Source organism: Epinephelus lanceolatus, chromosome 2 (genome assembly GCF_041903045.1).
Source record: "Epinephelus lanceolatus isolate andai-2023 chromosome 2, ASM4190304v1, whole genome shotgun sequence".
In the NCBI taxonomy this organism is placed as follows: domain Eukaryota; kingdom Metazoa; phylum Chordata; class Actinopteri; order Perciformes; family Serranidae; genus Epinephelus; species Epinephelus lanceolatus.
In genome coordinates this window covers 5,645,202-5,659,435 of record NC_135735.1, presented here as the reverse complement: position 1 = coordinate 5,659,435, position 14,234 = coordinate 5,645,202, and the positions used below count along the sequence as shown (strand labels likewise).

Here is a 14,234-nt window from a genome sequence, read left to right as displayed (position 1 = left end):
TCTTCAATCTTGAATCTTGTGCACTTGGAATGTTACAATTAATTCCACCTTGCTATATGCCGATATAAAAGCCATCTGCTTTAGTATTTATTTTAAATACCGTTCTTCTAGGGCAGTTTTAAAGCAGCAGAGATTTGTTTTTTCCTCAGGTGTTATGAGGCAGACTGTTTCCCGGTCAATATGTGTTTCCCCCTGCCTAAACTTGACCCAAGCCATACTGTATACAAATATTTATATGTTCTTAAATATACTGTATGTAAATATTTATATACAGTCTGACCCAAACCCTTAGTTAGCCCAAACCTTAACCACCAAGGGAAACACTATTTGGAGGGCGGGGCGCATTTCCTTATTACACCAGCACATTTGTGTGACGCAGTGAAATGTGTGTTAGCATGTTAGCGGTGTTTTCATTCACATACCCTAACCTTACACCGCTGGAGAAACACCGACACATCGTCCTCCTCCTCTCCCTTAGCCGTTGTAGCTGACCGGGACCCCGCAGGCGAGTCTTCCAGCTCCGACGTTTCATTTCTGCTTGGAGTAGTGTGACAGACTCGACCGAGAATTAGCTTGACATGCTAACATTTGTTGCGAGCGGCGGCAGCTAAACGTTTCCGGGCGGAACTCGCGCTCTTGACCTCGGTTCCGCAAAATACCACATTAATTGTAGCAGGAGGAGAAATAGGCTACTTTAAGTTTTCTGTCTTGAAAAAAAGAGCTATAGCAGGACTGCAAGAAAGATAATTGTCGACTTTTCTTAATTCTTGTTGTTTTGAATTATGATACTTGTTTCAGATCTTGATGTTTTTGCTCCATTTTGTTAAATTTTGTATGTCTGGTGCTTGAATTTATTAACTTACCTTTTAATATTATTATTTAATTGTGTAGAAATCTCCCCTCTAGTCTGTTTTATTTTGTTTATTTTTTTTCTTTCTTTACCTTCATCAAGGTGGACTATTATTTGTGTACTGTATCTTTTACAGAAGAAACATCCTCTCTATGAGATGTTGTATGTTCCTGTATGTTCTACAAATGTTCAATATTTAAAAAAAGAAGGGGGGAGTGACGGGGAAAAAAAAAAACGTGGTTCGGCTCTACGTCATCGAGCTTCATACCATGCCGCTGTGCGCATATACAGTGACAAACATTGAAAAATCATTCTCGCAAAGTATCATATTCATAAATCCAAATTTAGCCATCACAAACCTTTATTTTAAGTATTTGAAAATTAAACCAAACAGTAACAGTGTTACTAAGTATGACTCATTCTTTCAACAGATGTGATTGGTTGTCGCAGACAGGCCCTATTGTGAGCCTGCAAGGTGTGGACACCCAGTGGAAATGAAATGAACTCCATCAAAATACAAGACTGTGAGAGAGCTGTCTTTACAAGTGTGATCACTGCTGATGAAAGGTTGAAACAGACCCAAGTCATCACTGCTTCTCTGCTGCATTTTCCCCAAATATGTTGGTGTTTGATCATTTAATATTTGGCATTAGGTTGTTACTGCATTTTATGGGAAAAATATGCATATCCCTAATGAGATAGACCACAAATATTACCCCTGCACCATCTAATCTATGGCTATTCATTTACTCGCTGTCATTCATTGTCTGGAGAATATTTCTTCTACCTCTTTGTGTTTCCACAATTTTCTCCTCTGCTTAGAAAACTCTTAAGAGTCCTCCCCACTACTCCTTACAGTTTTTCACCATAGGATCTCTCATACTGTAAGGGTTAAGATGTTTTGTGAATAACTTTTATCTTTACCAGGACTTACCAGACATTTTTGTCACTAGGAGCAGCTCTTTGTACTGGGAAGCTTTGTGAATATGGCCTCCAAATACCTCTAATCCCCAGTATGATTGAGCATTCGTGGGACATGCACATACCCCTAAAGGTAATTCTGACCTGGCATGAACAGGGGACTTCTGGGGGGTGTCCTGTGGTGTCTGGCATCAGGGTTTTGGCAGTAGATCCTTTTAGTCTAGTGGGTTGTGAGGTGGGGTACCAGCACATCCAATGGATGCTTGATCACATTGGAATCTGGGGAATTTGGAGGCCAGGTCGACACCTTGAGCTCCTTGTTGTATTCTTCTGGTCATTCCTGCATTATCCTGTCATTGTGGAGTGCCATTGACATAGAGGGGGGTTACTTGGCCTACAATGGTGTTTGGGTGGACGGAGCGTGTCAGGAGGCATCCGCATGAATGCCAGGACCCAAGGATTCCCAGCAGAACATTGCATTGTAACAAAATGATCAATGTTATTCAATTTATCCATGAGTGCTTTTAATGTTTTGGTTGATTCGTATATGTGCCACCTGCCAAAGTGACCCGTAAGAGTGACTGTGTTATGCCACTGCTGAATTCTAGCTGCATTTGGCAGGCCGGGGCGTGCTAAAATCAAACCCTGGTTGCTTCTCAGCTGCCTCCCCATATGGAACCATAGGCAGCTGGGCAGCTGTTTCATTTTTTTATCACACTTACATGTGTCTGTGTGAGTGGGAGATTTTAGATCTCTGAAGTTAGTGCAAACACATGATCTGGCAGGTCTTTGCCCTGCAGACGCCCCGCTGTGCTGGCAGACTGGCAGGGTTGTGTTTGAAGTTCTCAGGTTGGGTGTGTGTCACTGACCAATGAATCACCTACGTCTACAAACACACTGAGGTTTTTAAGGCCTGTTAGACCAGCACGAACAAATACTGTGCATGGATTCAGTTTCTTCATTGTCTTTTGTAGAGTTTTACAAGATGTCTCACATTCTGTCCACTGGTCACAGGATGAATGGAAGATATGTCCACAGTTCACGACCCTGGTGTTGTCTTGACACTGCTGCCATCTAGTGAAGAAAACACATAGAGACAGAGTTGAGAGTTAGCCCAACAGTAGCAGGTTATTATGAGCCCAGTTTGGCTTTAGAGGGGCTTCATCTCTCACAGGAAATAGAGGTGGTTCCTTTAAAAATTGCACTAACAACGTTGCCAACCTCATTAATATTCCAACTCCAGTTGCATCATATACATAGAGGAGATAAATCTGATACAGGTGGAGGTCTTGAACAGTGGTGTAGTTGTACTGGATATACAATATTATCATAAAGGCCTTTTAATCACTAGTGACCATGAGATTGAGTCAACACCTCCCAGTGTTTCAGTGTATTAGTAGGAATGCATGATATTGGAATTTTTGCCAATATCCGATATGCCAATATATAACAACTCATTTGACTGATAACCAATATCAATATCAATATATCCACTTTTTCCCAACCTTATTTTAGTGATCATCAAGTCTAGTCAAGTTTAGTGGAGTTAACAACATATTGTGCATGCCTGTTCTTATCATGAAGGCCCACCAAATGGAGACATGAAATACAAGATCTTCAATGTATGTAATATATGTTCATTTGCAAAATAGGAAAAAGCATGTTGGCTGAGTCTGATAGTTCATTTTAATGCCAGTATGGGCCAATGCCAATGACATTCCAATCGTATTGTGCATCCCTAGTTTTTAGCTTAATAACAAGCCTGTTCTTTTCGTTTTTAATGAATACATACTTGCCCTTTTTTTATACAGTAGTAGAATCTATAGGCTATAAATTGATGATAAATATTCTACTTTCAAAGGGGAGTTGTGTTGACACCAACTGTCCAACAGCGTGACCTCTTTACAGAAAGTCCTTACCAGCCTGCACAGTCAATAAAAGTGTTGATATCATTGTGTTTAATATCAGGGTTATTACTGTGGACTTACTGTTAATATATGTCAGAGGCCAGCTGTGGTGGGAACATGTAATCAACACATTACATTTTTAATTTCACCCAAATCCAGCTCCCTGTGAAGCAGCTGTGTTCAGAAATATTTTCCAAATTGCTGACCAAGCACAGTAGGGGGTGCTGTTTTCTGACTTATCAGTGACTCGTGCCTCTGTGACTGCCAAGTGGCTTGTGTTGAGTCATGAATAGAGCTGATCAAGACAATAGCTAAACACACATACACACACTTAAGGGGATCCAAACACCCTGCAGCAAGCATGACTATAACCCAACAACCAAGTTAACTTAAAAAAGCTGAAAGCAGCATTTACTGATTTTTTTTCAGCCACCACATATGATTTTTTACATTAAAAAAGGGTGTTATTTTGCATGTGTTAGTCTACTGACAGATGCAGGAGACACAAAGCAACATGGCCTTCATTTGGAGTTGTGTTTCTGTCCACATGATTAAGACAATCTAATATTCATTCTGCTTTTGGTGTTCACAAAAATCCCTGAAAAACATATCTGGTTATTCAGCTGCTAAATGCTTCACTATGTTCACCAGCTAGTCAGTGTCTGTTTGAAAACAGCTGCCTGCTGAAAGAAGTTGTTGATGAGAGCAGAGATGCAGTGAAGTAGTGGGCTATAAAACCAAAATAATGAGCTGAGAGACACGACGAGGCTTCATAAAGCCGAGGGGAACTGCAGAGTTGGTGATAATTCACTGTGGGTTCATTACTATGAAGGATGCATCTCACATGATATGAAATAATTTCATCCATCATGCGTATAAAAACATTGATCAGTGCATCTCTAAGCTTATTATAAAAGATAAAGCTGTACAACAAGATAATGAATCAAACAAGAATGAGAAATGCCCAAAATATGGACTATTATGTGGTAAAAACATCTTGCTTTATTATAATTAACCTCTATTCAAATAATCAGTGTATTTCTAAATGTCGTTGCATCACTTTACAAACAGTCAAAACAAGTAGTTTTACCACCTGGTGCAACATGAACACAGGATTGCTACAAGGCCATGACATTACCCAACCTGTGACCAACCACCAAGGCAGAACTGATGTGAACGCCAGTCTTTGCAAATGTGGGACTTTGCAGCACTAAAACTGACAATACTGTTTGGCACTGAGTGTGGTATTCTACCTACCTAACTACAGCTGCTCCACATGACAGTTATGAACATGCACACCACACATAGATGATCTGCACACACAGCACAGCAACTTCAAGAGATGATTTCAGTGAGTCCACCTCATAATTCAATAAGCTGTTCCCACAAACAAGCTGAGCTCCAGTCGTCCGAGGCCTGGATGATACCATTTCCTGAGACAGAGAGCTGCACATATATCCATATGTAAGATTTTATATTAAAGCAGAGTAAGTAAACACACCAACATTTACAAACATTTGGCTGGCACCACTGTGGAAGTTTAAGAAGCAGTCTCATGCCATCATTATAGGCCACATTAAGTCTTTGCATGTTGCAAAGCATAGTTCTGCCTCCATGAGGAAATCACCTTCTGGATCTGAATAACAACTCTGCTGACGTCTTTTGACCTCTTGTAATTACCAGGTTACTCTTGTAATTACCAAGTTACTCATAATTGCTAGATGCTAAGTTACATTAAAAATATACTGATGTCACGACTATGATTAAACACCCACAGTTTCTTTTTAATTTGTCATGTGTGTAAAGTGTTTGTATGCACCAGACCTCAAGCTGCGTCAGTTCCTTCCTGCATGACCACAGATTTCTTCTTTTCAGTGAGACCAAATAATTTACCCGAAAGTGGCCCAAATACCTGACTGCAGAAACAGTCAAGAATCTTCCACTGCAGCAAAGTGTCCTCTAGAACAAGAGAGTATTCACTAATACACAATACGGTTTTAAGACGGTTAATTTGTTTGAATGCACAGATTACTCTGTTAGATTCCTCGTTATTTGCAGTACAAATAATCACAGCATCATTTTACAGTTGTAAATATACCTAATATGACTAAACCTGTAGTCTTTTTATTCACTTCAGTGAAACTAACCACTGGCAAGAAGCAAATTAATGAAATAAGGGGCGTTTCTGTCTTTTTCTGGAGCAAAGTTCAAGTCTGGCTTCATTTCCTTAGAAGGCCAGATTGTATAAAGGGGAACCTTCGTGCTGCAGTAAAGTCAACCACAAAGTTTTGAAAGTGATGCTTTTCGCAATCATAGATAACGCCATCTTGGTTTCCTTCTCGTTTATCAGAAGTCTTAGTGGTTTAAAATAAGTGACCGGCTTTCTCCTCAGTCTGCAGTTTCCTATACACACTTTATGTTCATGCTTTGAACTGCTGGTGGTAAGGAAGTATTCGGATACTTTTACTGAATAAAAGTAATGCTGTGATACAAGGAAAAGACCTGCATTCAAAACATAAATTAGACAAATATATTTTCAGTATCAAAAGTAAAAGTACTCATTATGAAAAATGCCCACTTTCATGGTGTTACAGTAAAGTTATACATATTATAGCGTTGGATTATTATTATTGATGCATTAACGATAGCAGCATTTAAATATTGGAGTTGGTCACGGTGCACAATTTTGTATTTGCAATCATCCTCTGTAACTAGCAAGAATATCTTAAAATAATTGTAATGAATAATGTAAAAGGTGCAATATTTAAAATACAGTGAAGTAGCATAACATAAAAAACTCAAATAAAGCGCAAGTACCATTAAATTGTTTCTTAATTAAAGTACTCCACCACTGCTACAGTGATTATGACTTATTTATAATGGGTCTTCACTTGTATAGCACCTTTCTAGTCATCTGAACACTACATGTCACATTCACCCATTCACACACCCATTCATACACACATTCATCCACCGGTGGCTGAGGCTATCATACAAGGTGCCGCCTGCTACTCAGTTTTTAACACACTCACACACCAATGGGACAGCCATGGGGAGCAATTTGGGGTTCAGCCACAAGGATCGGGTGGCCCTATCAGGCGGCTGTGGCTCAGATGGTAGGATAAATTTATATGCATGAAATATTTTCTTTCATCAGACCAAATAGATGACCATATATACAAGTTTGTTTTCCTCAACCTGCCCATTATTCAGGCATGGTAAGAACCAGTAGTGCCCTCAGAATTTCTTCATAGGGTGGTCAGATGGGGCGATTAACAAATCTTTTTTAAATGTGTCATATATCTATACATGTGTCAGGTGATTCCTTGTTGCTTTATTAGTCTGGTTGTCTTTTTCCTAAAAGACAAATGCGTAGCTTTAATTTGAAGGAGTACAGTGATTGTAAGGAACATATTATTTACTTGTGTGTACCCAAAGAACTCCCACTCTGGGGCATCACTGAGTAAGAACTACAGGAGTCTGAGAAAAGTGCTGGAAACATTTGTGAATAAGGAATAAAATGGTTGTTATATATTCCCCCCAAGTTTTAAACTCTTGGTGGCTCATCTGTTATAACTTAGTTCCTCCCGTTCCTATTGGAACATTTGGCGACGAATCCCTTCCACTTGCTCCGGTCCCTGGCAGCCCTTCTTGCACCATGCCAGCTGACACCCATCTCGCTTAGGTCTTCCTTAAACGTCTGTCTCCACGTCTTCTTTGGCCTCCCTCTCTTCCTCTTGCCGCCCTCAGGTACCCAGTCCATTGCCACACTCGCTGGTCTCTCTCTTGGTAGTCGGAATACATGTCCAACCATTCTTCTTCTCCTGTCAGAGACCATGTCAGACAGTAGCGCCACCCCTGCCCTTCTCATCACCTCATCGTTGGTGGTGTGGTCTCGCCATGAGATCCTCAAGATAATTCTGAGGCATCATCAGAAGACATCCAACATGATGGTAATGCTGGCAGTCCTCATCCATGTCTCGCAGGCGTAGGTCGCTGTTGGAATGACCACTGACATATACAGGCGTAGCTTTATAAACTCATGCTGTTTTGGCCTATTACTCAAAACAATAGGACTTTATTTTTAATTCTTAATTTTAGAAATTAAAATTTCCTCAAGGCCAAATTGAGCTTGGCTATGAGCGCAAGTCAGGATCTGAACTGTGTAAATGTTGACAAGGTCCACACAGACTCTGTACTGTAAAGTTGGAACCGGCAGATACAAACTTTTCTATACTGTTGGTGCAGAGAAACATGGTTTCCTCTACATATAGTGGGGAAGTTCAAGGGAGAGTACACTGCATCTGAGCAAACTATAAACACACCTGTCAGGTTTGTTCATCAGCCACATAATGTTGTTTCAACTTAAACTAAATTCTTATACGCCATGGTTGAGCCAGGGGCTTTCTGTTGTTGTTAGTGTTTCACAATCGGATATTCTAAAAGAAAAAGCATCTTAAAATATATGTTTTCAAAAGTCTCCGCAAGAAAACAAAGAGCATTCTTGTTTTAGGAAAATTACCATCTGCATTATAACATTGTCACTCCTCTATCAGGTCACTTAACCCCTGCTTGAAGGTGTCTTGTTCCAGGAACAGTTCATGATTTCCTTGTTCCGTGACACCCTGCCTGCAGGCAGACAAGTCAAACAGGTCTGACACCAAAGTCAAAGTCTTGGCTCAATGTCACTGCTTTTCCCACCTGTGTTGAAATCCAGTCAAACAAAAGGTTTTTTCAAAGTGTCAAAAGAATAGTTTTTCTCACAGTGTCGCCCATGTGGAACGCTGACATCTGCTGTGTGGACAGACAGAAGCATGAGCAGGGTTTAAGTGTATCCAAGCTTTACACAGTCCAGGGACTTTTCTTGACTTCGAGCTCAGGGGAAGTCCCAGCCTGTTGATGACCAGTCGAACTGGTTCCAGTAAAAACATCACACCATTCTACTATAAACCACCACACCCCTCTCTCTGTTAGTGACATGCTCACTGCTAACACACACTGACCACCAGTATAACCAAGGTCTGCACTTCACACCCCGACAACACAAGGTCAAATACGCAAGACGATGCCTCACACACCCTTACTGAAGATGAGTGAATGTTATCTCCAGGTATGTGCAGCCTTCTCATGTCTGACCAGAGCAAATCAGAGAGTGCTAAGCAGGTATGGTGGTCACTAAGCATGAAGCACAGCTGAGGTTGCAGCTACTTGGTCATAAACCAAACTGATAAAGTCATCAAGGCAAAACTGAAATTTTGAGCTGATGATGGTACCTGATAAAAAAGGAATCAGCACATCAACCTCATGGTGGCGCTGGATGAAAAGTCAGGGGATCACCAAAGTTAGTAGAATTCATCCTCTGGGAATGATGAAAGTCTGCGCAAAATTCATGACAACCATCTAACAGTTGTCTAATAGATCCTTTCAGTCTGAACGAAAGTGGTGGATTGACCAACGGACAAACCATTACTGCCATCCATAGAGCTACGCCATTTAGCATGGCTAGAAGCAGAGATGGATTACTAAGCAGGCCTACAGGGCACAGGTGTGCAAAATGACAGCCCCCTCCTCTGGCCTTTACCTGCAAAATGTTAAACGCACTGACCATGAAGAGACTCAAAAAAAAAAAAAAAAAACACAAAAAGATGCAAAGGAACTGCAAAGATACAACAATGGACAAAACAACTACAATGAGATGCAAAACCACCACAAAGTTTGTCTGGAGAGGTGGTAGGGCCTCTTTTGTATCTGTGCCCAGGGCCCCATTGTCTCATAATCCACCCACGGCTAAAAGCCCAGAAAAATAAAATATTTATGTAAATATTCATGCAATAGTTGACTGGTCTTGTCTCTGTCTGTGTCCTGCTATAAGTGCCATTATGCATTCATTGACAACTCAGAGTCTTCTGGGGGAAAAGAACTATTAACACATACAAAGATCCCTATGTGCACAGTTACGCCCAGGAACATCACCATTAGAGTAGAGACTGGTAGATTTAATGCCACTCCAGAGGACGAAAGAATTGGTTTGTTGTGTAACAAAGGTGAACTTGAGAACGAAGTTTGTCATACTCTCCTGCAAACAAAGACACAATTGATGTACTTTGTAGTAAAATAACCTCCACTTATGTTGATTTATTTTGGTTGGATGGCCATGAACTGGCTGGACCTGGGATAGAAGGAAAGGATTTTGTTTCAGAAAGAGCTGAGCAGTAAGATAACATGTATTGTAACAGTGTCTTGTAAATCCATGAGAATTGGGAAGATTTGTGTGCATGACACAAAATAAAGAAATCAATCAATCATTAGCCTAATCAACCTATAAACCACATTAAACATACTGTGACTAATAATAATAATGAGCCTTGAAATATTAACTTTACAGTTATCAGTCCAGTAGAAATGAGGATGGATTCACTGGACTGTAGCTGTAACACACATTATTAAATGTCCCTGTACTAAATCCTACTTATTATCAGTAATGCTGGCATATATAATTGCAGCCACTGCAAACATATTTTACAGCAGGTATACTCAACTTTTGCAAAATGACAGGAGGCTGGGGGTCAATTGCAGGAGCCCCAAACAGGTATGGTGTATGCATGGGGCGTTTTAAGGATTTGAGGACATTGTGGGCTTAGTTTGGACCTCTGTTGGGTTGTCCAGGGCATTTTTGTGGTAAACAAGCTCTGTTTTATTGCTTTTTTAAAATGCACTCTGGCACCTTATTTACATTAAAAGTACAAAAAATGTCAGTGTGAATTAATTTATCTTCACTGTGAATTAAAAAATGGTCTGGGGGACACCTGGCACCCTACTGCGGGCCAGATTTGGCCCACAGGCTGTAAAGTGAGTATCACTACTGTACAGTACTACACATCTGGAAATATATGGACTTACCTTGGTACTGTCAGAAAAGCCAATTAGCAGCTAGGAAGCCTCAGTAACAATATACAGAAGAGGTGGCTACACAAGTATGAACCATTGAGAGCGCTCAGGTCTTCAGCGACAGGTCTGCTTTGTGTCTTTGTGTTTTTACGCTCCACTTATCTGGAACAATCTCCCAGAAAATTGTTGGTCTGCTGCAACTCAAAGTATTTTAAATCAAGGATGAAGACTATACTGTTTGCCACTGATTTTTATGATATCAAATATTTATTCATTTCTCACACTGCACTGTAACTTTTATGATTGTATTTTATACCTTTCTTAGTATATATTTGAGCTGGTTTTTATTTTCTATTCTCCAGCTCTTTAATGGCATTTTAAATCGTATTTAAATGTCCTTTTATGTGTTTCGTTTGCATTTTGACTCAATGCCTTGCCTTAACATATGGAGGAGTCAGGGTCACACTTCCCATATCTGCAGGATATGAGGGCTCATTGAGATGTTTGAAGAGTGTGAAAATCATGTGGATCATATACTGCAGCTTTTACAGTCACCAGATCTCAACTCAGTTGAAAACCTGAGGGATTTTGCAGCAGTCATTTATGTTTTTTCCTTATTTGTTTGTCACCCGTCTGTGTGCACGGGGTCAAAACATTGTGGTACTATAATTGATTTGATGATGAACCTCCAAGTTGTTCATGTAAATCTAAGAGGCAACAGTGTGGGTCACTATTTCATAGAACCTGTTAGCTGAGGTCACAGCACTCCAATCATCACAGACAAAACCTTTTTTTTTTTTTTTAAATCGTGTTTTTTTACTTCAAAGATAAATAAGAAGCAGATGCTCTCATGTACACAAACACTGATATGATACACGACTGAAACTAAAAAAGTAGTGAGGCAGACCGAGGTCGGCCTCGAGTGTTCTACTCAAAATCCTCTGGTCACATAATCAGAGAAAATAAACTAAAGACTTCACAGTAAGTGTTCAAACAAGTTACACAGATTATTAATATAAATAAATACCTATACAAGATTGTGTTATGTTATAAATTACTGTTTTGATATGGTTATGACGGAGTGAGAATGTCTTTCATTTGCTTGTATGTCACTGAGCTGTATCGGCATTATGTCCATGTTCAACAATGTCCAAAGTCCAACATGAGGTGGTTTCTGCACTCTTGATGCACTCATTGGGGCCTCACATGCTCTGGTCTGAGGTAGACATAGGGGGACCAGGAATCCATCTGGGATTCCATCCACCTGCTGGGGTCATGGTCCTCCATCTGCTCCTCTACCTCCTCTTCCTCATAGGATCCCTCAAATTCATCTTCATCTGAGCCGATCTTCTCTGTGCTGCTTCCCCTGATCCGAGACACCTCTTGGGCCCCGGCCTCTGTTGTGGAAAGGCTGGAGTGACACATGGTGCAGACCCTCAAACACTTAGTTGGGTGAATGTGTCCGATGATCGCTCGCTTCTTGGAGCAGGCCCCGCAGACCACAAAGCCACATTTCCGGCAGTGGTGGCGGCGCTGGGTCACGGTGAACTTGCAGGCGCAGCGCATGCAGACAGCAGAGGCCTGGTCAGGGATCCAGGTGACGGCGAAGGTGGAGCTGGGTGTGCAGCCTGCTCTCGCTAGCAGTCTGGACCGGCAGTCTTCCATGTGCTCGATCCAGGCTCGCTTCTCCTCGTATGAGGCGGCTGCCACGTAGAAGGACTTGCGTGGGGTGCGGATTAACCATTGGTTTCTCATTCTTGCACTGTCCTCCAAGTCCTCCAGCTGGATGTCCTCTGCAATGATGAAGAGACGGTACGTTAACACAAGGTAGCAAAGGTATAGACACTATTGGATGATTAAAAAGCATGTGAGCCATAACAAGAACTTCTTCTTTACAGCTTGTTTTTGAAAGATTACCCACATCCTTTGTTTCAAAATGCAACCTAATCAATGTGACTGTTTGGCTCTTTGTCCTTATTCTTGTTGACCTTTTTCTTTGTGAGTCTGAGGTTAACTTTTAACTGTCAGTGCATTTCAAAACCCTAAAAATGATCAAACAATTACGTCTAATCTTTGTGGTGTTTTGAAGAAGCAGATGAGTTGCTTACCGAGAGGGATGATCTGCTGTTTCTTGTGCCAACGGCCGTTGAGGATGATGCTGCCATACACCAGCACATCGTTGAAGAGGAAGAAGACTTTCGGCTGTGGCCCCCGGCGGCTCTGCTTCACCAGGCGGCCCTCTCCGATCAGAACCCGACCAGGCTGGGACAGGGGCTTCCCAGACGGCCCAAATGAGCACTCCACAGCGTGGATCCGCTCCTGGTTATCCTTATCAAATGTCAGCTGGTGCACCATGGTGTCCATGTGTGTGGTGAGAAGTAGCAGTAGTAGTAATGGTGAGATTCCTGTTGTCAGTGCAGCAGTCTGTGTATTTCTGCTGATGCTTCCACGCCTTTCTGCAGGTGTGAGATGTTTTCATGTGTTCGTCTTGTTTCTGATGAGCCAAGGAGCAGCGCGCTTGCATTTATAGCCGTATGAGCTGGTGACGCAACGGGGCTTTCCAGCTTGCTCAGCTTGTAGACAAACACAAGTTGCGAGAAGTGAGGGGCGGGACAAAATTTGAATTTAGAAAAAGTGACACAACAAATTCTGCAGAAGGAAGTGTCAGATTGGCAACATGTTTACCACAGAAATTCCCTCTCTCATGGGCACATGCTCCTCACTTCCTGCATGATGATTTTGCATATTTGTCATGTCTGTTGACTGAATCTATCAGGGAATCTATCTGACTGTTAGGTGGGACGTCAGGAGGAAATATTCTGACTACTGTAAATACAGAGGAATCTGTGGCTTACACTGTTTACAGCTCATGGATGTACCAACTGATGAACGTTTATTTGTATTTTGCAACCCGTTTCTGCAACCCTAACCCTAACCCATTACATCTGCACTTTATTATATTGCAGATACATTGAAACTTTACATTTCAACAGTGCTGTAGTTGGGTGTAGGCACATAAACCTGTGTCTCTCTTAGGTGACACATTCACAGCAGTTTGAGAAAGAGCTTCTGCTCGAAATGTCACGTAACGCAAATAAATTTCCTTGTTAACGGGAGCTCCTTGGTGTGCGGATCTTCCTCATTTTCTTGTAAGTCTCTTAGGTGATACACCATCCACATCCCCCCTAACCCTAACCCAATCCTAACCCAGAACCTGGAAAAACACAGCAGCAATCCCCTAAACCATCAGAGAGATAAACCTTCCCACTGTGACCTATAGCTATAAATAAAATACCACTGACCTGACGAGAGCTCACATTTCATAAACAGATGGTTTGTCAGACTGGTCGAGCAGCTCCGCCAGCAGCTGGAGGGGAAAAACAAAAAGATGTCAAATGGCTTCATGCTGCCAACTCATCTGTCATCTGTGGTGTGGACTTTCTGCTGTTCGATCCAAGTTTACTCAGTCATTCTTCCTTCCAGAAACTGGCGGTGTTAATCAAACACAAACAGGTGTATGCCTTTAGTAATCACACCCAAAGTATTAGCAAGGTGGCACACAACACATGCTCATAAAACACATTCTTACCGTAAGAATAATTTGGCAGATAATTAAACAGCTGAAAGGCAACACAGCTCATTATTTTCCCACAACCACTGTTACTTTA

The 14,234-nt window shown here is 41.4% G+C and overlaps 1 protein-coding gene across 1 annotated transcript; it reads right to left on the bottom strand.

Moving 5' to 3' along the window:
• Positions 1-11,354: 11,354 nt before the first annotated feature.
• On the bottom strand, positions 11,355-13,106 carry plekhf1 (pleckstrin homology domain containing, family F (with FYVE domain) member 1). The gene is made up of 2 exons (XM_033625297.2): positions 12,675-13,106; positions 11,355-12,359 (listed from the first exon to the last, which is right to left on the bottom strand). The coding sequence occupies exons 1-2, from the start codon at positions 12,928-12,930 to the stop codon at positions 11,758-11,760; spliced, it is 858 nt and encodes a 285-aa protein (XP_033481188.1). The 5' UTR covers positions 12,931-13,106; the 3' UTR covers positions 11,355-11,757.
• Between the last annotated feature and the right edge of the window lie 1,128 nt (positions 13,107-14,234).